We start from the raw sequence: 24,636 nt of genomic DNA on the forward strand, positions 1-24,636 counted from the left end.
TATTCGGTCTCGGCAAAAAAAAACTAGGGTAGTTCAAACCACGATTCAGACTGTTTTTGCACACTTTAAATCTGTTTTTTTCTTTTTTTTCTCGCTGTGTCCATTTAAAAAAACATTTTACGTTCGCCTTTTTACACATTTACTGAATGTGTAATGTAACATTCTACTTTAGTTTGAATTCTTTGAATAATTTGATGTGCCCTGTGTCTTTGAGAGTGTTGTACTGGGGAACTTTCAATGTGAAGATCCTTGGAAACACTCACGGAAAGTAATGTACACTAACTCACAAATCTTGACTATTAACAATAAGGCTTGCATGTGTTCAGAATAGTTTGGCCTTAACTATCATGTCTATCGTAACTATCGAAGACGCAGGACTTTTGTTTTGAAAATTGTATCTGTCCGCCGTAAGCCTAGCTAACTTCCTCCAGATTGATCAACACGGCTTCGTGCGATTTCAGCTTTAAAGGCATCTAGGTAGTCAGATACACGCCTAATGTTTGACATATCTATCAGTGTCTGACAGATGAATGGTCATAAATGTAACTAACTTATCTAACTTGCTGGTGAATCAAAAGGAAGTCATCTGAGCTATTACATGTCTAACAAGCTGTAGGTAAACTTCAGGTTGTGTACTGGAGATTGTTGGAGATAAACCTGACTATTAGATATGGCCTTTGCGTATCACCATTTAATCGACAGCAAGGGAGTCGTTATTAGACTGGAAACCTTTAGCTTGCTAGCTAACTGTTACATGATATAGCTAGATTACGAGATGTAAACTTCAGTGACACCTAGTAGCCTACAAGGTGAGATAAGTATTCATCATCCAATTTAATAGAAACATCATAATACCTGATCACTTCATTAGGAATATGAATATCTCATGCGTTTTATAAGCATAACGTTACAGACTTTAAGGCCACCCTTACCATGTTCATCACTTTTGAGTTTCGAACCATATGTTGATATGGGTATTACTGGGATGGTGGACTGTTTGTACCACAGCATCGGCACTGACACGGTAATGGATGTAGGTGTTTATTAGTCACAGCTCCTAGGATTTTACATGTGTCTGTCTCTGGATTTGTAGTGATCCATTACCCAACAATATCCAGCTGTCAGTAGTTATCTGCTCAGAAACTGACCACTGACAAAAAGATAGATGTTATCTGTCATAAATTGGACTCGTACTGCATAGCAAAAAATACAGTATGATTTGAATAGTGTATTATAGCTACTAGTACTTGCATGTCACATTTGCAGATGCAGGTGATCGAGCATCCTGTGGAAAAACTGCACTCAGCTCTGCGTTCCACTCGCAAAGAACTGATAGAAATGTACGAGAAGTACAGCAAAGAGGAAAAAAGCTTCCTTGAAGGATGTCTCATTCCTGGAGATTCACTGTTTGGACCCATCACCATTCACTCAGATTCAGATTGGATTCCCTCACACCCTGAGGCACCTCAGGACTTCCTGAGCTTCTACAGTAACCCATACCGCAGTACTCCTAACAACGACCATAAGACGATTTATATACAGACTATTGGTTAGTGTAGGTTTTCTTTTGATACTAAGTCTTTTTTTTTAAGTTAATGCATTTTATGGTAGAATGTCATCTGTCTGCAGGTTCTTTTGGAGAAGGAGCTGGAATCACTGAGCAGTATGTGGAGTGGCTAAGGGAATACTGTCAAGCCTTCTACTATGGGCTGGTGGTTAAGCTCCTCCCACCAGTCACAGTTGCTTCAACAAATTGCACTTTCCGTGTCAACAGCAATTCATACAATCTTCAGCTTCATGCTGGTAGGCATTGATACATGCAATGGGTTGTGCACAAGTGGCGGTTGTGGTTCGTTTGGGGATCAGCATTTTCAACCCAATGCCCTCCAGAGGGCAGTCAATACACTTAAATACACTTAATTATTTCTATGACATTTACAAGCCAGTACATTGCCACCCTTTAAACTAGATGTTTTGTGGTTCGTCTTCAGTTCTTTTAAAATGCTTTAAAAATTATTTCCTTTATTTTCAGTTCACAATATTTTTTCTTGTCCTATTTTTCTCATCCTATTGATAGGGGAGCTACTGAGTTTTCTAAAAAAGAAAAAGCCAAAGGATGCATTTTGTATTGTGGGCATCACCATGATTGATCTATACCCAAGAGAGTCCTGGAATTTTGTTTTTGGTCAAGCATCTCTCACTGAAGGTTGGGTTTAAGTGAGCCGTGTTGATCAGATTTCTAATGTAGTATTCTAGTTTACCTAATTAAAGTTGGCACATTCATCAATTCTGATTTAAATCTTTAGTGGCTTAACTAAGTGTAAGGAGCTAATATATATTGTATTCAGTTAACATTCATCATATTCCTAAATGATCTATTCTTACATTCCTATTCAATCAGAAGTTGTTATCCATAAAACAGTTGAACAGACAATTGATAACAGTGGCACGCCTTTATACTGTAGGAGTGGGTGTTTTCAGCTTTGCTCGGTATGACGATGATTTTTACAAACGGAGCTACGCAGGCCGCCTAAAGAAGGCAGTCAGGCTGGAGCCAGGGAACTATGCTTTATTCCAGGGCTACTACACGCCTCCCATCACCAGCAAGCTGCTCCTCCGCTCATGTAAGGTGTGGTCATAACCAGACACCAGTCTCAACCTCTAACATGGATTTGATGTCTTTTTTAGTAGTACCTTCAATACTTGCAAAAATTCATTTGTTGATCGTTTAACTTTGAATGTACTTTGGAATCCCCTTGAATTTTGTGACGATGCGGACCCGAGTTGCCACTTTCTTCCCCTGTGTTCTTTTGGCAGACTCTGACCCATGAGATCGGGCATATATTTGGTGTCCAGCACTGCCAGTGGCTACAGTGCGTCATGCAAGGCTCCAATCACTTAGAGGAATCAGACCGTCGGCCAATGGATGTCTGCCCCATCTGTCTGAGAAAACTACAGTCTGCCATTGGCTTTAAGATTGCTGACAGATACAAGGTATGATGTCAGCTGTGCATCAGTGCACCTGTCACCTGTCCTACACCTCAAAGCAGAAAATTAGTCATTTAAATGACCACAGAGCATTTTGGCCTTATCCAAAAAAATGGGGGCACATATGGCAAAGTGTAATATGTATAAAGTGGATGCATTATGCACATGATATAAGTGAAAACTGGTCATCCGCATGAGTGTATTATGTTGTGTTTATGATTCCTGGTGCGTGTGTTAATGTGACGCGTCCCCTTGCAGGCATTACTCTGCTGGATAGAGACTGAAGGAGGAGCTTCTGTCCCACACTCAGGCAAACCTACTCAGTCTTTCCAAGACTTCAGACAGTGGTTGTGTAAGTGTTTGAACATTCTGCAAGACGAAATGTTTTAACTATGTCACATGTAAAGATGATAAACAGAAACAGACTTTATATATGAGGTTACTGGTCTATTGCCTCTCTGTAATTGCAGGATAAATGTACATAACATGTACAGTTTTATTTAAAATAATTAAATGCAAAGTACTATGCAAAGTAGTATTATTGTGAAATGAAAGGATTGTGCTTATATTTTCCCAGATTTCTTTATTGCAGATAAAAAATAAAAACTGGTAATAATTATGTAGGTTGCATTACTCTTCCAGACATAAAAACTCTTTTAACAAGATATTTTCAAAGAAAAATTCACACACTGTAACAGTGCTTAGTCTCTTGTGTTTTTCTTTAAGATGAGAATTATCCTTTAAGGATTACCTTGCAAATAGAGTTGTTTTTATGTCCTTGGCATTGTATTAAACTCACACTAATAATGAACATCCTATTCTCATATTCACAGTGATTAGAAACCTGAGTTCTAAGTCTTATGTACTGTAATACTCTTCATCTTAAAAAAGATTCACAGTTGAGTTGATTAGCTTACTGACACTGGAGGAACAACCACAGCTGTCCTACCCAGAAACACTGAATCATTCTCAATATGAGCTGTAATGTCTGGTTGTTCAAGCTAAAAGAGTGACAGTATATACAGTGATATATGACATGGAGGCTTACAACCAATAAATATGTCATTATCTTAAGATAAGAGCAAAACTGGTCCAAATATCCAAAACAAAGTTACCGTACATTGAATTCAACTGCAGCAATTCAAACTGTTATACAAAATTCTTCAGTTGTAAAAATCAAACTAAAATAATATTAAAATAATTAAATAATGTTTTCTCAAGGAATGTTGAGACCCCAACAATTCAAATAATCTCAAACCTTTGCTGTGACATTGACAGCACACATTGGGGTGTCTCTGGTTCTGTAATGAGTTTGTACCAGGTGAACAAATGAAACACTGAAAAAACAGCAGTAATAACTCGAGGGTCGTGTAATGGTCAAGGTCTGGAGGTGCTGGTGCAGGTATGCTGCAGCACCACTGGAGGTTCAGCACTGCACTGCTGGGGGCAATAACCCAAAGGCTTAAACAGGAGGGAGAACAAACGAGGGAAACAAGACGCAGGTGTGTGTGTGTGTGTGTGTGTGTGTGTGTGTGTGTGTGTGTGTGAGAACTAATAAGTGGGAGATTTGAAGCAGTGCGGGTGTGATGTCTGAGAGTGTGTGTGTGTGTGTGTGTGTGTGTGTGTGTGTGTGTGTGTGTGTGTGTGTGTGTGTGTGTGTGTGTGTGTCCCTCTTGCTGGGTGCTCTGCATGCCAAGACATTTACTTAATAAACATGTTTGATGAGTTGTGTGTTAGTTTTTGTCTTTTGATGTACAATGTTTATACTTCTGAATCATTTACAGTTTTATTGTAACATATTATTTTATAGAATTTAAATAGTGTAAAACTGCGAAGTATTCTTTTTCTGCAATGTATTCTCTGCAATTTATGTCTTTCTATGTATTCATTTATTTATTATTTTTTTAGTCATTCACGTGTGATGTGAATGAAACCCCCTGGAGAGTCAAACCTAGTCACGCATGGCTGGACTCATGAAAGTACATTGTCTATTCATCCTCTGAATTGTACACTTAATCCAGAGATATTTCCTAGCTAATTTTAAAATGGTGAACTTCTATAAACTTAAATCACAAAACAATGTGTAACATTGTCATACAATCTACTGCTGAATGATTAATATATCCTTCTTTTAGTGAAATCATGTTGCCTCATTGGTGTTAATGTAAGGTATGAATGTAATTTCAAAAGCAGTCTCAGGAGGAATAGGGGGCGCTGTTGCACAAGCAACGGCAGTGGGAGAGGCGTACTCCCAGGAAGGACAGGGGTTCATTTTGGGTTGTTCAGTTATTGGTTTCAGTCCAGCATGTTCCAATTTTATTTACAGGAAATATCTTTCCTGAAGTATAAACACCACTGAAGTATAAGTTCTATATCACACAAAAACAAAAAAAAAAGCTAATAACCCATTTCAGGATTTGAAATTTGAATGCATTTAGTATCCTTTGTAATCTCAGTTGCAGTCTATGACCAGTATTGTGTGTTCCTACCTGTTTAATTAAAGGGATTTCAGTTCCAGTGGAAAAATGCTAAGCATTTTTCATTTGCTTTAATACACTTCTTTCATCTAATCGACAACATGAGGTTTGTGTAAAACAGCAGGTTTCGCATTGCAGCTGCTAAGCTCATGAAATTCTGACCGCAGTGAGTTGGCACTTTGCTTGAATATGACTGGATTAGGGCAGTCACAAAGGCATCGGTGTCAAACTGTTTACAAACTTTAAAAAGTCGCATCCTGAAGTGAATGCATGGTGTTGCAAATCTGAATGAAATCACACTCTGGAAGTGGTGGAAAAATCTGATGCCCTAAACAGACTTTTCTAAGTCAGCTAGTTCATGAGTGACAGGCATTGGGGAATCCTGCTGTTTTTGTCTATTCACCTTAATAAAATGCTTTCAGTCAGATTTACACAGTTTGGAGGTATTTAGCAGATTTACCAGGTTTCCTCAGCTTTACCAGTTCAATATTATCCTACCTAAGGAGAATGGAGTTTTTTTTAGGACTAACCTTGTGGGTTTGGGGGAATGTCTAAAATCTCCTCAGGCACAATGGTATCTTGATTCACGTGCTCAGCCCCTGGACTGTTCTGGTGAGAACTGATGCAGGTCTTTGTGCGCAGATGACCCATCTTTGCTGGACGTACCAGCCCAAGGAAGAGAGCACCTATCCCCACTCCTACAGCACATGAGTAGAAGGCCGAGCTGTAATTTTGTGTGATATCCACCAAGGCACCTGGAACACACGTGGATGATGAACATGCATCCATAATAGGTCATCGCTGACAAAGTAGACTGTACCTTTTAGCTCTGCAGCAGCAGAAACGAAATGTGCTTACCTCCCAAAGGTGGCCCAGCTAGCCCTGCGAAACTCTGGATACAGACGTAGACGCCCACTGCCAAGGGCATTCTCTGGATGCCCACCACATCATCCTCGGCCAGCATGGGGATGTGCGTGGATGCGATATTACCTAGCAGAAAGCCATACAGCACACAGCAGAATGCCAGCCCCAAGAAGCCCCTGACTAGGGTGAAGAGCACCAGCACCACACACATCAGCGATACACACCCGAGCAGGACAAATATCTTTCTAACGCGCCCCCAGCTCAGGAACCAGCCAATGGAGAGCCGTCCAAAAATCTCTGCCACAGCCATTATCGACAGCATGTAGGCGGCCTTGTCCCTCTCGATGCCCATGCTGGCGCTGAGCTCCACCACATACAGCTGAGGAGCAAAGAAGCCAAGCGTCGCAAAAAGACCGAATGCAGCGTAGCAGGCAAAGCTGGCATCTTTTAGCACGGACAGGTCCAGGAGCTTGTTTCCTGCCCGTACCCCTGCAGCCTGGTGGGTTGGAGGAGCCCGGAGGGGTGACTCCTCCTCTTCCTGCCGCTCCCCCAATCGAAGGCCCTGTTCCTGCTCCTCCAGAGACGAAGTGCCCGAGTCTCCGCAGCTCAAGGGGCCATTGAGCTCTGCGTCTGGGAGAGAGTTAATGACTCTCTCCTGCTTTCCGGATTGAAGTGGCTGGGTACAGCTGGCAGTAGTCTTCGTCGTGATTATCATAGGGCGAAGCAGAGCTCCACAGATTATGATTGTACTCTGTAGTGTTCCAAGCACTGCTATAGTGTATCTCCAACCAATATGTGTCTTAAGTGCTGTGAGTGCTGCAAAACAAAACACAAATGTTTTGTGCAGAAAAAAGCTATACGGAATACAACATGTAGTCTATTCTTAAATTAGGGATGAACTGATAATGAAACCATTGGCTAGATTCATTCAGGTGTATTATTGATAATGTTACCAATCAGTAATAGCCCTACATTTCATGATGTTTTATTACATATAACGCAAAACCACATTTGAACACCCAGGAAAAATTGCATCAGTTTCAGGATCATTTAACACACACTGAACTGTAACATAAATACTGCTGAACATGTTTTACACAAAGTCAGTAGCCAGTGCTTTTGAATGGCATGACGTGTATCATGGACGTAGCGCTGGTCAATGAAACACGCAAAGTGTAACTGTACTTACCTGGAGCAAAAGCAAAGATGGCGAAGGACTCCCCCGTGGAGGCCATGGCGGTCACCAGGGACCGATGTCTGCTGAAGTACTGGGACAGTATTGTGACAGTGGGGAGAAACGTCAAACAGTAGCCTAATCCTAAAAGAAGATAATAAAGAAGTTTGAGATTCTCTCTGCTTTACGGCCCAGCATTTTACTGCCATTCTATATCTTATTGTATACCAAATAGTAGTAATACTATGCCTGGGTATTATGGGTATTAGGTGTATAAGTGACAATTAAGTCAGTTGTTAACATGGATTTTATATATAAAATGTTATTGATGCTATCCGCTATTGGAACATCTTCAAAACATTTAGATGTTTGAGAAGTGCTACATCTTTAAAATGTATTTGGAAAAGAGGAAAGAGGAAATGGCTTTGATTACCGGCAACTATCCCAATAGTGATGTACATCTGATTTATATAGCTGGTGAAAGCAGTGGAGATTGTTCCCAGGGAAACGAGGAATCCACCAAGCATCACGACAGGCTGGAAGCCAAATCGATTACTCAGCACAGTCGACAGGGGTGCTGAGCCAAAGGACAGTATGTATATGGACAAGAAGGTTAAACAGGTGATAACAGAGACAACAAGCACGATTTCCACTGAAGCTAGCATTGGCAGCATCCCACATAGATCTTACCTGTGAAGGTCATTACAAACACGCATATAGAGATGACCCATGAAACCCCACTGTTGCTTTGTTTGAACTCGCACATGAGGTCCTTGAGGAAAATGCCGAAGCTTTTGATGACTCCATAGGTGAAGACCTCTACAAGAAAAAAGGCTGCAGCCACAGTCCAGCCCCAGCCTCCATCTGGGACCTCCGTGTACACGTTGGGCCCCAGACAGCCGTCCGGTCCGAAGGCCCACAGCACCATGGTTGGCAAGGTCAAAGCTGTGAGGGAAAAGATGCACAACAACATTTGTGTGTAGCATGCGAAATATTAATATCTTGAAAACGGTGACCTTTGTAGATTATTAACAGCCAAGGTCTCACCCTGGGATTGTAATGTTTTTCATATTTATTAGTAATATCAGTGGCAGACATTTTATATTGTCAGATATATTTTCTAGTTATTTATATTACTAATATCTATTACTTTCTAGTTATTTATATTATTATATTTATATTATTCATATATATTATTTCTAGTTGTTTATTATATTATTATTAATAATAATAATAATAATAATAATATTATTATTATTTATATCAAATACAGTTACTTTTTTCAGCCAGTATGGTCATTGTTCAATACTAGTACACTAGAGCTATATATTTTTTCCAGCTGCTCGTTTATTGTACTATTTTATGTCTCATTTTAAATTACATGTGAAGCACCTCATGTAACTACCATGTAACTCACTCACTCATGCACTCACTCACTGATTCACTCACTCACCCACTCACTCATTCACTCACTCACACACACACACACACACACACACACACACACACACACACACACACACACACACACACACACACACACACACTCACTCACACACACTCACTCATTCACTCACTCACCCACTCACTCATTCACTCACACACTCACTCACTCACTCACTCACTCACTCACATACTCACTCACACAGAGTTAAAAACAAATTCTCCACTTAGGGTCACTGGTGGTGCTGAAATAGCTTTGGTGCTTAGCATCGATGGCATTGTGTCCTTGTTTTAATTATTCGGTCCATTATTGTTTGTTTCATTTGCTTAGTGTCTTTACGAGCTTACACTTATTGACGTCAAAGGTAGGAGACGCCAGATCCAGAAGGAAGTTTAACCCACCCTTCCTTCTATTTATACCCCTCTAAAACGTGGCCTGGGCACAAAAGTGTCATAATTCCAAAACAAAGCTTGAATGTATAAAGAAAGATGTTAGTTTCATTTAAGTAGCCCAGACTTATGGAATAAACATGCCATTGTACTGTGTAATTATCTTATCTATGTTTAGTGGGGGTTAGAGCTAAGACTGGAGAAATTTAAAATTTGGGCCTTCAATTTATAATCACTCATGAAAACAAAAAGTAGCCTAGTAGTAGCTGTAGTTCTTGGGTTTTTATAGTGGTTGGCAAACGTTGATTTGGTGCATTACTGCTACCTGCCAGGAATACGGATTTAAACAATACAATTTCATCTTTTGTTCTTTCTAGTCTTTCTAGACTCAAGTGAAGTACAAGTGTTTTAATGCTGGCAGCAGGAATTAGAGCTGACATGAGAGAGGATGAATTTCCCGTCGCAGTGAAGGTGTCTGAGCCGAGTGCTCAAGTTCTGGCTCATGCCTGGACAGGATGTGTGGTCCTTGTTTGCGTGAGGTAAAGCCTACAGCTGAGAAGGAGCTGAATATGTTATGCCACGGCCGTGAGAGGCACATGTGAGCGGCACCCTCGTCAGCATCGGTGACATAGCAGACGATGGAAAGCGCGAGGACAGCAGCAGTTAGTACAGAGGAGGTGGTGATGGAGGAGCAGTGGGAACACTCCTCCACCACCTACACACTGTGCACCATCACCCAAGGAATCATCAGGGAGACACGGTCACCCCCCAAAAGCGAGCGTATGACTCACAGTGCCAAGGACAGCCACTCTCAGCCAGAGGCGTGAGTGTGACTGGACAATCTGTGTAGAAAGAGATGCTCCACCAACCCTCAATCTTCATGGGACCGGGGAGAGAGAAAGAGGGAGAGAGAGAGAGAGTTGGGTGACAAGGGCTGTTGAAGGGCCTTTGCACAGAGGAGACATCTCCAAGAGATGACTGGTGGTGCCCCCTGTCAAAGAGTAGGTACTTGTGTTGGTCAGGATGAGGGACTGTGGAGAGGCTGCTAGTGAGTGGAGTGTGGAATGCTAGAATGGCTGTGTGGTGTCTGCCATTAGATCTAGGGAATGGTCCAGCTGTTAGAGTAACGAGGACTCGCAGAATGCTGTGCACCTCTCTTTATACTGTATTTGGGTCATGTTTAATGTTGTTTGCTTGTGCTTGAATTGTGTAGCCTATATCATTTTCAAATCATGTTCTGTTTAGTTTAACCAGTGTGCTAGAACTTTTAGCCTCCTCGTGTCATTTCTCCTTTCCTGTTTGGTGCGTTTTATTTTTCTTGTTTGTTGGGCGTGTTTTTCAAGACTCTGCGCTGTAAAATAAATGTCTTTGAATTGTTCCTCCATACTGACACTACTATAAATCTATATATACGTAGTAAAATTACTTAAAGATTTAATTTGGTACATTTGGACTTACGCCAATGCCCATTTTAACTAGAATTCTAGTTCCGTTCTGCGACGTAACATGAATCACGAGCGGACGTAATATCACGTCAGATACGTTACAGTGCAAAGTGAGCAGTAGCGCTGTTCAGAACGGAAAGACTAACTTTAGGTGAGATTTTTATAAGTAAGTGTTTAGATCATATTATCTGCTTATAAACACATTTAAAATGGCAGCTGTTGCTGTTCCGCTGTTTCCTGTCGTCGGTTTGAAATTCTTAGGCAGCTAAGGCAAATACCCCAGAAATGTAGTAACACTGCTTGTATTTGACAGGCAAAACTAAGCACACTTGGTGATATTCAAATGATTATACAAAGGAATCTCCGCAGGTGTGATGTGTCTATATCACAGAATCTGTGCGCAGTCTACGTTACTCGAATGTATCTTTTAACAGAACCACCTTGTATAAAGTACAGTGATTCTCCAGGTATTCTCCAAAACTATGAAAATGTAAGGCAAATGATCTTCTAATTCTGGGGAAAGTCTTATCCATAAGATTTAGAAAACAATAACCGAATACATTCCTATGACTGGCGTTTCGGTTAAACGACTTTCACATTGTATGGACTCACATGTGGTTTACCTTACAGTAGGAGCACAAAGCAGTTACTTTAGGAAAATAAAGGGGTTAATGTCTGCTCTCTCGAATAAAATTCGAATATGTTCATTACTCTACATCTCATTGTGCAAAGCAAAAGCGAAGTTAAATAGCCTAAACCAGCTTAGGAAAATTGGCTGTTTTGAACAGATCAATACTGGACAGTCCCAGATGGTTGCTTATTTGCTTTTCACAAAATATAATCAGCAGCTACTGATATAACCAGTGACGGGCCATCAAAACAATTTGTTGTCCCTCTAAAGTATACCAGTTGTGGACCAATATTTTAAGTAAGACATTTCTAAATGTTATTTATTTACTTGTTTGTTTGTTTCGTTGTTCAAATTATTTCCATAAGAAAAAGGCTAAACAGCACGGAGAAGCCTAATTATTCTTACCTGTTCTCCCAGGTTAAGAAGCGCGAACACTGGGAAGCTCCAGCCGGTCACTGCGGCGTGCACTCGTACAACGTGTAGTGACGAGAACGTGAGCCGGCTGGGGGAAAGTGCAGCGTGCCTGGTGGGAGGTTACGACGTTTATGATGAGATTGGGTTACTCTTCACACTGAGAAACCATGCTCTCAACATCCTTTCCTGTGAAGAGTAATGGATACTAAATTCTAGAACCTGCGCCTGCCCCGACCTCTGATTCCACTAGACTGAGTTGGTTGCAAGGTACTATGTCGAGAGTTTTGAAAGAGGACTGGTGTATTAAGCGAAGTTTGTTAGCTTTGTTATGCAACAACCACTGCTGGAAAGCTAGAGGGCCTCATTGGAACCAGAGGAGTCAGCATACACATAGAGAGGACAGTACATTGACACAGGGCCTGAGTCCATTTAGACATTGGTTAAAAAATGATTGTTGTACTAATTGTTATCAGTTTTTAAGTATGTTATTGTTTCTACAATTTTAGTGATCGTCAAAAAATGTTTCTATTTTTTTTCCAGTGGAATGTAACTCTTTTTGATAGATTTTACATCCCAAGATGGCGGAAGCTGGATTCGGTGTGTTGCTCTTATTTTGCTTCCTGGTGTCAGGGCTGGTGTACTACATTAAGAACTGTCCTGAAAATGGAAGTAAGACGAAGTTGGGAGAGAGGCCCAATATTATTGTTATCCTAGCTGATGATATTGGTTGGGGAGATCTCTGGACAAAACAGTCTGATAGTACTACACCCTGGCTCAACAGGCTGAAACTTGAAGGCAAAAGGTATATCGGAGCAGGTGTAAAAGTCCTAAAAGACTATTTTATGTTTTCATGTTTTTCCATGATTGGTGATCTTGCTGTTATTCATAGAGCAAAAAAAGCAAAACAAATAAATAAATAAAATTCAACAGAACTATCCATATATTGAAAATGTATACACACACATGTACACATACATGTACACATTTAAATATACATTACATTTTTTTTTTACAAATGCATAATGTATGCAGTTTGTCTTTTATCTGCACATTTCTGCTATATACAAAGATTTTGTTATTGAATAGTCCTCATTTTGGTCAATATTGCGAAATAGTTTTCCTGTTATCAAGTTTCCAATTATTCAGACTCTAATATGACTTTGCGTTTTTCCTGCGATTGGGTAAGCGCAATCATTTCTTGTTTTTGTGTGCGGTCGTTTGCAGGTTTACAGATTTCCACTCGCCTGCTTCGACTTGCTCCCCATCGCGCGCTGCGCTGCTGACTGGCAGGCACGGCTTACGCAACGGAGTCACTCATAACTTTGCAGAGGGGTCTGTCGGCGGTCTACCGCTTAACGAGACGACGTTCGCTCAGCTCCTGCACGATTCTGGATATTACACTGCCATGATTGGTGATGACAGAATGCTTTACGAAACATTGTTCAACACAACCCTGTCTGGTTAACAGAATCAGAAACGCCTTTATTGTCATTAGTTTGCATTTAATTTCAAAATACATTGGGCCTTCAGGACAGGGACGTAGCAAAGCATTATTGCTAAAACACAATCCCCACCCAACGTTTGTCAGATTAAAACGATATTTAAACGATATATAAAATATGTTATGCATGTTATGACATCCCAAAACACCAAAAAGCTCGATACACCCCTACATCAGGATTATTAAGAACTAATTCTGTCCTCATTTTCAGGAAAATGGCATCTTGGACATAATGGTCCCTATAACCCAGTCCACAGAGTTAAGTTCATGTGAAGCAATTTGCTATAATACCTTGTAATCTATATATCATACCTTGAACTATCTACTAGAGCAGTAAACTAAGAACAGCATGTCTCAGCTGTTTACACACAGATGCTGTAGCGCACCAATATAGCGAGAATGCTATGGTCAGACCTTGAATCACATTGGCTTGTTTTATGTACTGCAGGCTTTGACTATTACCTTGGTATCCCGTATAGTAATGACATGGGCTGCACTGACCGACCGGGCTTTAACCTTCCCAGGTGCCTCCCGTGTGCGCAAGGCAGGTGAGGATATACACGTCACTCGCGCCGAGACAGCATATGTGTCGGAGGCATGACATTTTGGCTAACACACATTGATCTCTTAACTCAAAAGCGCCACATTTCTGCTTGGCAGGAAGCACGGAGGATGTGACACTAAAATAGCATTGCCTCTCTTTGAAAACCAGAGTATAGTTCAGCAGCCCCTGGACCTTTGGAACCTCACAGGACAATACGCTAAAGCAGCAGCCAGACAGATGTTGACCGCTAGGTCGGTTCCCTTATTTCCTTGTTTCTAACGATGATGACCATATGCTTATTTCTAATAGGATATATGATTACTAATTTTAACATTTTGCTAAACATATTAATTGTATTAATGGATACCAACTGGCACAATGAGTCAATCAGATGTTTCTCTGGGAAGCAAGTGAGAGACTGTGATTGGTCAGTATGAAAAGACTAGTCTGCAATCAGCGCTGTTTGACAGATCAAGCACAGAACTGTGACTTTGACCTCTGACATAGTCCAAGGATAGATCACAAGTTGGTAGGGTATTTGTAGCCTAGCTTCTCAAATTTCACATTATAGCTCTACCCCAGACAGCTTTGACTATTCCTTATGACTCACCATACATACCCATCCATTTAAATCATTCAGTGATTTGCATGTCCATACTTTATAATAATAATTATTATTATTTTAAATATAAACAACTGCAGTACTATTTGCTCCTGTACATATATTTAAAAAAACACATAATCATCATAATAATAATAAATTTTTATTGCACTTTTCCCAGTGATGGTGTCATGGCAGTGTTGAGAATGGCATTGGCCTCCTTCCTATCAGTTTTCACCCACAGTGGTGCTGTGTGCAGCCACTCACCAGTGAGGAACAGGGCATAGAATGGGCCTTCCCACAGATTGTGCCTTCTGTTTAGTACAGATGTGCGACACAGTGTTATTGTAGACCTATTACATGCCCCTATAATATAGGTTTACCTAATATGCTGATCAGTGTGCATAGATGCAATGTACATGTATAATAAAGTGGATGGTAAGTAATATTGTTAATAGTGTGTCTGTCTCTGTGCACATGTGTGTGTAGGGACAGGGGACAGCCTCTTCTGCTGTATGTGGCACTGGCACATATGCATGTCCCTTTGTTCCATTATCGATTCCTGGACGTAAATGCGAAGGACGCCTACTCCGCCAGTCTCAGCGACATGGACGACCTGGTGGGGTCAATAAAGCTAGCAGCTGAGGCGTTTAGCATGGACAACACACTCATATGGTTCACAGGTAAGTCATTTATTAAATGCCTTTTTTGAATTCCTGATGAAGTCCCTTAGAATTGTTATTGGTGATGGTGGTTTTGTTTTGTTAGAGAATAATAATTAAACATTAATAATGTAAAGGCATTTCAGGATTTCCAGAAGGCTGTGGATCTCATGCGTGATAATGTGCACCTCACAGGTGATAATGGGCCCTGGGAGCAGAAATGCCAGTTTGCAGGGAGCGCTGGGCCTTTTGTAGGAAGGTGGCAAACCAGCAGAGGTAATGATTAACCATCTCAGATATTCACTGTGAACTTATAATGAAACATTACGAAGAATGACTGTGAATTTACAATTTATGGATCATTGATTTTCTTGTTATATAAAGGGCATCTCCTTGTGTGAAGCTATTGTACCATCAGCTATCATTCTGTTTCTCAAATAATCTACAGTAACAAGCCTATATAACTATCAACTAGTAACACTCACCTCCATAATAATGACGTTTTCAAAAACCAGTCAAGGCCCACATTATATGTGTCCTTCCTCATTCATTCGACCCTTTATAGGTATACATGTATGAAATGTTTATCCACAGCACTTCAGTTAAACCTAGATCACCTGGATAAGAAAACCTATGTAGAATTATGTAGATGACACGGCAGTTGTGGGACTCATCCGTGGTCAGAAAAACCTGGTCATGCATGTTGATAAAACCAAGGAGATGACAGCAGACAACTGCAGGAGAAATCAGCCTATGCATGAGATTGTACATAACACAAAGTTCCTCAAGAGGACCCACCTCATACGAGCCTTTCTCATCACGCTCTATCGAGGCACAGTCGAGTGCTGTAACCCGAAACATACCACTCTGCAACACCTCAGAGAAGGCAGCATTAAGGAGAGTGGAGAGGGTAGCAGAAGATGATTGTGGCCACTCTCACACCTGAGGTTCTAGCCCTGAAAGTCAGGAACATTATCAGTGACTCCACACACCCGTCGTAGTCCTGAACTCTACTTTCCCTTAGGTAGAAGGTACACAACTAGACTCATAGCTCTACTTACCTCATAATATATTTTAGTATCATAATGTGTAATAACCTGCTGCATTTGTTTTAGACCTTATATGTTTACACACTCACTAATTATTATTACTCTTATTTGTGTTATTATTTTATAATATCAATAGGACTATATTGTTATTACATTATATCATTATTTTATTTGTATTATTTTATATTATAGCTTATTTAATGTTGTTTTTTTCTCATCAATGATGTCTTATATTGTCTTTGGTTGAGTTCAGTGCTTTGGTTGAGCTTTGTTCGACAGTACTGTGCATCTCGGTGTATGCCTGAATAACAGAATACGATCTTGAATCTTAAATCTTTTGGTCAGGTGGAGGCTCAGCTAAGAAAACCACCTGGGAAGGAGGTCATCGAGTTCCAACCGTGGTTGTTTGGCCAGGCAGGATATCTCCCAACACCAGCAGCAGTGCCCTGCTGAGGTACAGAAGGCTCCTCAAAGACTGGTAAAGGACACAAATGCTAAATGCTGAATTTATGGAGAAATCTCTCTCTCCGCTTTATCTGCAGTGGTTTGGACATCTTCCCCACAGTCCTCTCCATAGCTGGGGTGAAGCCCCCACCTGACCGGCGTTATGACGGCATCGATATAACTGGCATTTTGCTCCAGGACTCACAAGAGCTCACAGGACATAAGGCAAGATGCAATTCAGAAAATGTGGTATATGCTATATAAGAAAAGAGTGGCAGTTCATAAAGGGACTCTGGGATATATGACAGCGCACTCTGAGACTAATGTTGCCCTCCATCATCAGAGTCTCGTGCATCCAAACAGCGGGGCGGCAGGGCAGTTTGGCGACCTGCAGACTGTCAGACTTGGTCATCACAAAGCCTTTTACATCACAGGTCTCTGGCATGCTTCACATGCTTCTATGGCAGGAGGAAACTATAACTACTAGTTTAATAATTACTTAATACTATTACTAGTATTACGATGGATGAATGTTATAGCCAGTGTGGTGGTAGATTCACAGTGCTTTGCCTCTCTGACGTATCTAGGTGCCCTGTTCTGATGTGATAAACTGAATGGCTAGTGATCCACTCAGTGACATTCCTCTGACAAACACAGTGTACAAGAGGTTTTTATTAATGCAGTACGTGTCATTAAGTGACTTTATTACATGGACAGCAAAGTGCTTTTTCACTTCCAGTTAAAATAATTCAGCATCATTAACGCTGTATTATATACCTGCTTTTAAAACAGTATTAAGCATTATAAACAGTTGTGGCTCACATGCAGGTTCCCAGGTTTATTTCACTGCTCCCAGTTCCTCCCAGCGAGCTTCTGGTTTGCGTTCCCAGGGAGCGCGGAGGCGTGCGGTGGAGCTAAGGGGAAGGAGCAGCTGCACGACCCCCCTTTGATCTTCGACCTGTCCAGCGACGTAGCAGAGGGCTCACCTCTGGACCCCACCAGCGCCAAGTACCAGGCCGTCCTCCGGGAGGTGGAGGGAGAGCGGGAGGCGGTGCTCTGGGATATCGCCACAGACAACGTGTCCACCGCGGACTACAGCACCACGCAGGCTGCTCTGCCCTGCTGTACACCTCAGAACCCAGTCTGTCGTTGTCATGGCGTTAGCTAGGCTCTTTCACAACGCTGTCGGGAAAATGTTTTTAAGCATAGCCTTGAAGGCAGTGTTTGGTATATAGATGGGAAGGAATATCAAATGCCATATGTTCCAAGAAGTCATGGACCAACAGTAGCAGCTAGCATGTCTAATATGTAATAATCTTCGGTCAGTGAGAAGGTATGTAACAGCTGTGGTCTGCAGGCTTGTTGTTTCTATTATGCTGGCTCATCATATATTCAAGCCACAAAATCACACTGTGGATTAGTTTTCATGCTATAACGATTAGTATACTATATTATTATTATATTATAATTATATTACTGTTATTATAACCTTTCACAAAATGTAAAAAGACATTTTTCCATCAAATGTATTTTACCCCAGGCATACAAAAATGTATTCTGGAGTTAGACAAAAATATTAACTTACGGGTGCCATTGCCATTTTAATTCGAATTCAGTTCGATATATATCACAGTAACTAAAAATACCCCCACAACAGTTGTTCACTTGTAGAATAAGTAACATTGTTAATGCTGCTACTCTGTTTTGTAACACTGTGATCCTTTGGGAAACTAGGTGCGTTCTGTTTTTCAGTCTCACATCTCCATCATGTGGCCAACTCAGACACACTCCCACTACCAAGCATCGGTTGTCCTTTCATTATCTGAGTTAAAACAACAAATTTTCCTTGGTACCTAATATAGTCAATTTATTACATAAACACATGCACAAGCATCAAGAGTATATTAGAAAACTTTTTTAGCTGTAAGCCAAACTGTTGCCAGACGTGTTGGACGACCAGCAATTTTTGGGTTAAGCGAAAAGCATTATTTGTTCAACTATACCTTTTGCATAGGTATAGTATAGGTTAATAATTGTTTGAAGCAACCACAGAAATGTACAGAAAGCATTGGATGAAAAACGTCTGGTGAAAATATGTAGTGTTTACATTGCACTTTCAATTTATTGGTCATTTGTAAATAAATTTAAAATTACACATTTACAGGCTGGAAGTTCAGCACAGAGAGTTCTGGCCTCCTTCAACCACAGTAAAGCAGTGATTTAATGTCACAACTAACAGAACGTATGACATCTGATAGCATCTGTTAAAACCAAATATACATTTCCACCAAATTCATGTTAAAACAAATATGCTGAAATCAGTCAAATGAAAAACTCATTCACAGGAGTATTTAAACAGAAACCACACAGTTCCCTCGCATAACAGTGCACTTAGTCCAGTGTTTTCTAATTCCAAATATGAACGACATAAGCAGCTTTAAAGAGACAAAATGATTTTAAAACATTACATAAAATTCCAGTGGCTCTTAGTGCAACATTAACGCAATAAATCCATGCCAAACACTGTTATTATAGTCCAAATTCTTATACGGCCTATAGGGCAAATGATGTATTCATGTATTCCTTCTGACAGAAGTACTGTTGTGGCTCTACTCGAATGTGAATCCAAGGTTCATGGGTACTGCCTGTTAGTTTTTGCTTCTTGTTTTTGTTTTTGGTGTCAAATTCAGATCCGTTTTGTCAAGAAGTATTACCTTGGGGCACAATTTTCATAACTGACCAATCTTTCCATCGTAACACTTGTGTGTTAGAGCTGTGGGTGTCACAAGTATGGCAGATTTTACAGCAAGAACAAGTAGTCCTCTGATTTCAGACTTCTTTAAGGCAGAGTAACATCTGTACATTTCTCATCATCGGATACTGAATTATAACAGTGGGATCAACACAAGCATCAAGGTTAAACAGCCTGTAGGCTATTCACGTGAGGAAAAAAAAGTCCCTTTACAAAGAACCTGAAGAAAGGACTAGGGCTGCATAACACACCATCTGGCCTCAGATCAGTGTCAGGTTGTCCAAACTGAACATTGTTTATAGAACTGCCTTTATGTGCTCCTGAAATCATCTATTTACATGGTGATACTCTGCAACCTTGAAGAAACACAACTGACAACGAATAAATTCAGTGTATTCACCCTCACCATGAAAACATACCCAACATCACCTCACCATTACTCGCCCTGTATGATAGCCACAAGGCAAAATATGCAGACATGGTGGGAACAGAAGAAACTCAGATTCAACACACCACAGAACATTTCTTTCCAGTCTTATTACCACTAACCTTTTCATTCGAGCCCATTGCAGGCACAGTTGCACTTGACTGAAAGAAGTAGAACTCGCATTCTCCTGTGGGTCTGTCAGTGTTCTGCAGGACTGTTAGATCACACAGACAGTCTTTTGATCCATATAGCTCACGTCAGCCTACTTCCTCACCTTTGATCAGCAAGTTATTTTTGTACCTTGACAACATTCCCTTCTACCGTCTACTCTGTGTGTACTCCCCTCGACACTGAGCAGCACCTCGAAGAGTATACCTTTAAACAGAAGAGTATACCTTTAAACAGAAGAGTATACCTTTAAACAGAAGAGTATACCTTTAAACAGAGACTTTGTTCAAAATCACTTAAATCTTTCAATCATGCCACTCACAAACAAGCCAGGACCAACTCCTTTTAAAACCCTTTAAAAATAACAGCAGCCAACTCAGTGAATCTGAGTTCCCAAGATTCTACTGCAGTGAACATCAGTAGCCAAAGAACTGTACAAGCATATGAGTGAAGAAACGAAGAACAGGCATTCTATAAATATGCGTATGCACTCTCAAACACCTGGATGTGTCAAACACCTTGGCTCGGATGTCTCAGACACCTGGATATATCAAACACCTCAGCCTGGATGTGTCAAACAACTCGACCTGGATGTCTCAAACAACTCTGCCTGGATGTCTCAAACAACTCTGCCTGGATGTCTCAAACAACTCGGCCTGGATGTCTCAAACAACTCGGCCTGGATGTCTCAAACAACTCGGCCTGGATGTCTCAAACAACTCGGCCTGGGATGCCAGGCAGGTTTGCACTTTGTCCTCAGAATCTGTGCTCTTCACAGCAGCTATGTCCAGTGTCCAGGCATTCAGTACTGTCTTAAAAGCATGCCATTACTTAAGTAGTCCCTTATGCTTAAGATTCTTCGTGGTATATGAATATCGGTTGAAATTACCGTGTCCACCTTCCCTTTACTCTTTGGTGAATGATCACAGTCTCAGGCTTGACTTGCTCCTAATTACACTGATACTGCACCCTTAACTATATTTCTGTGAGGATCATGTGATCTCAAATAATATTATATTAGCTGTACCCTCTGGTACACTGAATGACTTTTGAAGGGTCCCTTTTGAGTACATGTTTTAAGTCCTTTCAGCTAAACAAATTACTGTGAATTAAACTCTTAATTCCTCCACAAATTAAGAGTTATTTTATTGTCATTATTCACTGAGTTTCTTACATGCACTGTGATCTAGCTCTTGATGGTTTCCTCTAATAGCTAGTAACGAGAGATGGACCCACATAAGACCATGGACACTTTAGGACATTTAAAACCATGGTTAGTTGAGGTTCTCTCATAAACTGAAATACATTTTTCGATTGGGTCTGCTTGCTGCAAATTATTATGGGATTAAAATTCAATGTAATCTAATTGTACTGTAATAATATTAAAGGAGTACTCCTAGGTCAGGTTTGCATTGTGTGTGGTTAAAAAATAATTCTGAGAAATGTATCTTTGCTAGCTACATGTATGGGCTGAGACTTGTCCACTGCACTGTGAACCTGTGGGGCTGTATCAGCGTGTCCATCCCCATCAGCATCAACGTCCCTTGCATTGTCGTGTTGTGTTGTCTTCTCAGGTGTGCTGAGATCACTTTTTTCCTTAGTGTCTTGATTTTCCAAAAGAAGCAGCGATTGGTGGACCTCCACTGTGCCATCATTACACCTCAGCCCTTCCTCTGATCTGTGCCTCTGATTGCCTCCGTGAGTCGGATCTGGTATCACGGCATCTTCCTCACATGCTCGCAACTCTACAGAGATCAGGTCAGCGGCAACCAGCATCGGCTCGTTAGTGGCTCCGTCATATTGCAAACTGGGAACATGAGGAGAGGGACTGCTGAAAAACAACAACAAAGGTCAGAGATCAGATTCCGGCCTGTTGCATTACGTTACAAGTGGCCGTTGTAACCCGCTTGCTCCCTCACCTCTCCAATGATTCATACGAAATTGGCATGGGGCTTAGCTCCTGGGCCCCGCCCTCTTCCTCCTGAGCCCAACCGCGGTTGGAGGAGGCGTAAGTTAGAATGGCGTCAGTCACAGTGAAAGGGGTGTGGCCATGTACGCAGTCCTGAATGTGAGCGACAGGAAGCTGAGTCTGCAGGAACAGATGGAGCTGGCTGTCTGACAGACACACCGTCATGTGCACCACCCTGAGCATAAAGAGAACCTCAGTTTAAATCATGCAATGTCACATCCCATAATGATCACAGGTTACAACTTGGTACATCTATTGTGCAAGTTAAGAGGCTGTAGTCAGAGATGCAAAGGTTTGCTAATAATAATTCATGTTGTTAAACAGTAATGAAATCATAGTTGTTTTGGTATATTGCCTGTTTTTAAAAATAAACTCATCTGAGGTTGCTAGGGTGCATCATTTTCCACTTTACACACTTTCTTTTCTTAACTATTAAAAAAAAAAATACTGAGACAATCAAAATTACATACCCCATTTAAATTTCATTTGCCCACATTATAGATTAAAAAGATGATACTGACTTGTCCAGGAAGCTCTGTAGACCTTTTCTTCGCTTTTCAATGAAGTCTGTATTGTTAAAAGAGAGGAAGGACTTTCCAGGCAGGTCAGGAAGAGGTCTGTGTAACAGTTGAGATTAGTAATGTAACAGGGCAAAACACACTCATTTTGAAATAAATACTCAGACCCATTTATCTGAAATGTTAAATAATGTTTTTAAAATCAGGCTATAAATGTATCAATTCTTTATTCAATATCAAAGGTAATTTATGTGATTTCACTATTGGTTTAGATTTCTTTTGCAGTTCATCTTACACCAAGCCAGCATTCTTTTGAAGTTTCTTCTTCAGCCATACAAATTCACTGTAACGGCGGCGCACGCAGGAGGTTTTAGCTGTGAATGCCTTGCTGTTAGTCTTTGAACAGAGAGAGCATTGTTCATTGCACATTTTCCTTAACATAATGTTTGGGTCCAATTTTGCAGCTAGGAAGTGACTGTAGTTAAATTAATTCAATTCATAAAAGTCTGTTGCTATAACTTAAGTTAGGGTAATTATTTTAGCTAAAAGTAACAAATATTTATATGTTTTGTCAATCAAGCAAGCATAATTTGACATTATAAAAAGAAAAAAAAAATCTTTTTTAGAAGATGCTATAGAATAAAAATGTACTCCATTAATTATAGTGTCAAATATCTTACATGGAGGAAAATCTTGAAGTCCACGTAGGAGTTCCATGATCCATCGTTCATTACACGAGGATCCTGAACCCTCACTGCAATGAATTCCTGTTAAAAACAAAGCAAAAATTATTTTGCAGAATTGCAATGCCATCTGTAATGGATTATATATACTTTCAAATTCCAGCTAGTACTACGACTCATAGATCTTAATTACTACAATCCTGGTAAGTATAAAATGAAACGGACAAAAGCAGACCAAAATCTTACATCATCTTGACTTTTGATCATCCTACCAGAAGTGCAACAGCACAGAGAACCTCTACAAAAGAAAGAAATGACAAGAGAGCAAATGACAAAACAGCCTGAAAGTAGTTACATAAGAGATCAGCAATGTGGTGTAGAGACCTTAATCTTATCAGAACTAGAGCAATCAATTTGTTGATGAACCCAAAAACAAACAAACAACCCTGTATTTTAAAACTCCCTGGCCTTTTCATCCTTAATAAGGATGTTACAGATATCCTTAATGAACATAACTGAAATATGCAACGATGAGTAACAATGACCACCGATTGGCTGAAGCTATGACATACATAAGGCGGTTAGTACACACTTCGCTGATTTCTGCATTCGATATGGACATTAGAGATTTTTTTGTTTGGTCTTTAAACCTTTGCTTTAAACAATCATCTCTCCTCTTTCTTATAAGGTAGTCTACATACATCGATATTGACCAAGCATATAGTCAGATCCTGTACCTTGCATTCAGGTTAAGTGACTTGTGTTAAGAATGACCCATATTTGGCCTATTTCCCTGTGCAAATATACATATAAAGAAAAATACAAGAGTACAAGGGTAGGCAGCTAGAGTTAGCAGTAGAAGCTAATGTTTAAGAGGCGAATTCTTATTATTAGCTAGTGTATCTGTTTAAGAAAAAAGCAAAACGTGTTAGATAAACGTAGACATACATATCGTTTGTTAGTCGAGACAAGAACAATGCTAGTTATACTAGCTCTCGTGGCCAAAACCAACTAAAATGATACGTTTTAAATCAAAACCAACCAAAATGATACGTTTGCCATCTCCAATACAGAATTGAACTCACTCCCATACATTCAATTACTCAGCAAAGTGAAGTCACCTCGACAGCCCCTATATGTTTCCTTCAGCAGTCCCTAACTAGTTTAGGAAGCCAGCTAGTTAACGTTTTATTACAGCGTGTTCAATCAGAACCAAACCATATGGTACGAGTCAACAACAAACGCTTAATATAAAATACAATTAAGTTAGCCTACCTTTATAAAAAAATCAGCTGACAAGAACATATCTTTAAGATCTTGGCTCTCAGGATTAAGCGCTGTCTTGTTGAATAATCAGTACAATTTGAGTTTACATCAAGTTTGGACGGATAAAATAAATTGTGACGCCAGACGTACCCTCAGTGTTGACTTAAAAATAATTAACCTAACTTCCTTCTTTGGCTTCAACAGTGATAAACAACGAACATAAATG

At 40.4% G+C, this 24,636-nt stretch overlaps 4 protein-coding genes across 10 annotated transcripts; 2 read left to right on the forward strand and 2 right to left on the reverse strand.

Annotated features, from left to right (window-relative positions):
* Positions 1-231: 231 nt before the first annotated feature.
* amz2 (archaelysin family metallopeptidase 2) lies at positions 232-6,728 on the forward strand. Of its 3 annotated transcripts, none has more exons than XM_077000426.1 (7): positions 232-268; positions 1,267-1,549; positions 1,630-1,803; positions 2,078-2,206; positions 2,466-2,629; positions 2,818-2,994; positions 3,247-6,728. In XM_077000426.1, the coding sequence occupies exons 2-7, from the start codon at positions 1,267-1,269 to the stop codon at positions 3,376-3,378; spliced, it is 1,059 nt and encodes a 352-aa protein (XP_076856541.1). In that variant the 5' UTR covers positions 232-268; the 3' UTR covers positions 3,379-6,728. The 3 variants fall into 3 exon arrangements, with proteins under 3 accessions (XP_076856541.1, XP_076856540.1, XP_076856539.1); XM_077000425.1 differs by lacking the exon at positions 232-268 and adding an exon at positions 374-477; XM_077000424.1 differs by lacking the exon at positions 232-268 and adding an exon at positions 407-809.
* On the reverse strand, positions 5,972-11,956 carry slc16a6a (solute carrier family 16 member 6a). 2 transcript variants are annotated; one of them, XM_077000419.1, is made up of 7 exons: positions 11,818-11,956; positions 10,128-10,212; positions 8,194-8,448; positions 7,937-8,080; positions 7,519-7,647; positions 6,324-7,145; positions 5,972-6,220 (listed from the first exon to the last, which is right to left on the reverse strand). In XM_077000419.1, the coding sequence occupies exons 3-7, from the start codon at positions 8,429-8,431 to the stop codon at positions 5,991-5,993; spliced, it is 1,563 nt and encodes a 520-aa protein (XP_076856534.1). In that variant the 5' UTR covers positions 8,432-8,448; positions 10,128-10,212; positions 11,818-11,956; the 3' UTR covers positions 5,972-5,990. The 2 variants fall into 2 exon arrangements, with proteins under 2 accessions (XP_076856534.1, XP_076856535.1); XM_077000420.1 differs by lacking the exon at positions 10,128-10,212 and having other exon boundaries at positions 11,818-11,953.
* On the forward strand, positions 11,954-19,779 carry arsg (arylsulfatase G). 3 transcript variants are annotated; one of them, XM_077000416.1, is made up of 12 exons: positions 11,954-12,093; positions 12,367-12,628; positions 13,051-13,238; positions 13,539-13,584; positions 13,774-13,875; positions 13,988-14,122; positions 14,962-15,155; positions 15,330-15,410; positions 16,529-16,637; positions 16,726-16,852; positions 16,971-17,061; positions 17,518-19,779. In XM_077000416.1, exons 2-12 carry the CDS (start codon positions 12,405-12,407, stop codon positions 17,793-17,795), a joined length of 1,575 nt encoding a protein of 524 aa, XP_076856531.1. In that variant the 5' UTR covers positions 11,954-12,093; positions 12,367-12,404; the 3' UTR covers positions 17,796-19,779. The 3 variants fall into 3 exon arrangements, with proteins under 3 accessions (XP_076856531.1, XP_076856532.1, XP_076856533.1); XM_077000417.1 differs by lacking the exon at positions 13,988-14,122; XM_077000418.1 differs by lacking the exon at positions 16,971-17,061 and having other exon boundaries at positions 17,518-17,722.
* Positions 18,725-24,592, reverse strand: snx11 (sorting nexin 11). Of its 2 annotated transcripts, none has more exons than XM_077000428.1 (7): positions 24,420-24,592; positions 23,391-23,442; positions 23,142-23,228; positions 22,757-22,857; positions 22,465-22,560; positions 21,894-22,118; positions 18,725-21,802 (listed from the first exon to the last, which is right to left on the reverse strand). In XM_077000428.1, exons 2-7 carry the CDS (start codon positions 23,409-23,411, stop codon positions 21,397-21,399), a joined length of 936 nt encoding a protein of 311 aa, XP_076856543.1. In that variant the 5' UTR covers positions 23,412-23,442; positions 24,420-24,592; the 3' UTR covers positions 18,725-21,396. The 2 variants fall into 2 exon arrangements, with proteins under 2 accessions (XP_076856543.1, XP_076856542.1); XM_077000427.1 differs by having other exon boundaries at positions 18,725-21,805.
* Positions 24,593-24,636: the final 44 nt, after the last annotated feature.

This window comes from Brachyhypopomus gauderio, chromosome 3 (genome assembly GCF_052324685.1).
Source record: "Brachyhypopomus gauderio isolate BG-103 chromosome 3, BGAUD_0.2, whole genome shotgun sequence".
NCBI classification, from domain to species: domain Eukaryota; kingdom Metazoa; phylum Chordata; class Actinopteri; order Gymnotiformes; family Hypopomidae; genus Brachyhypopomus; species Brachyhypopomus gauderio.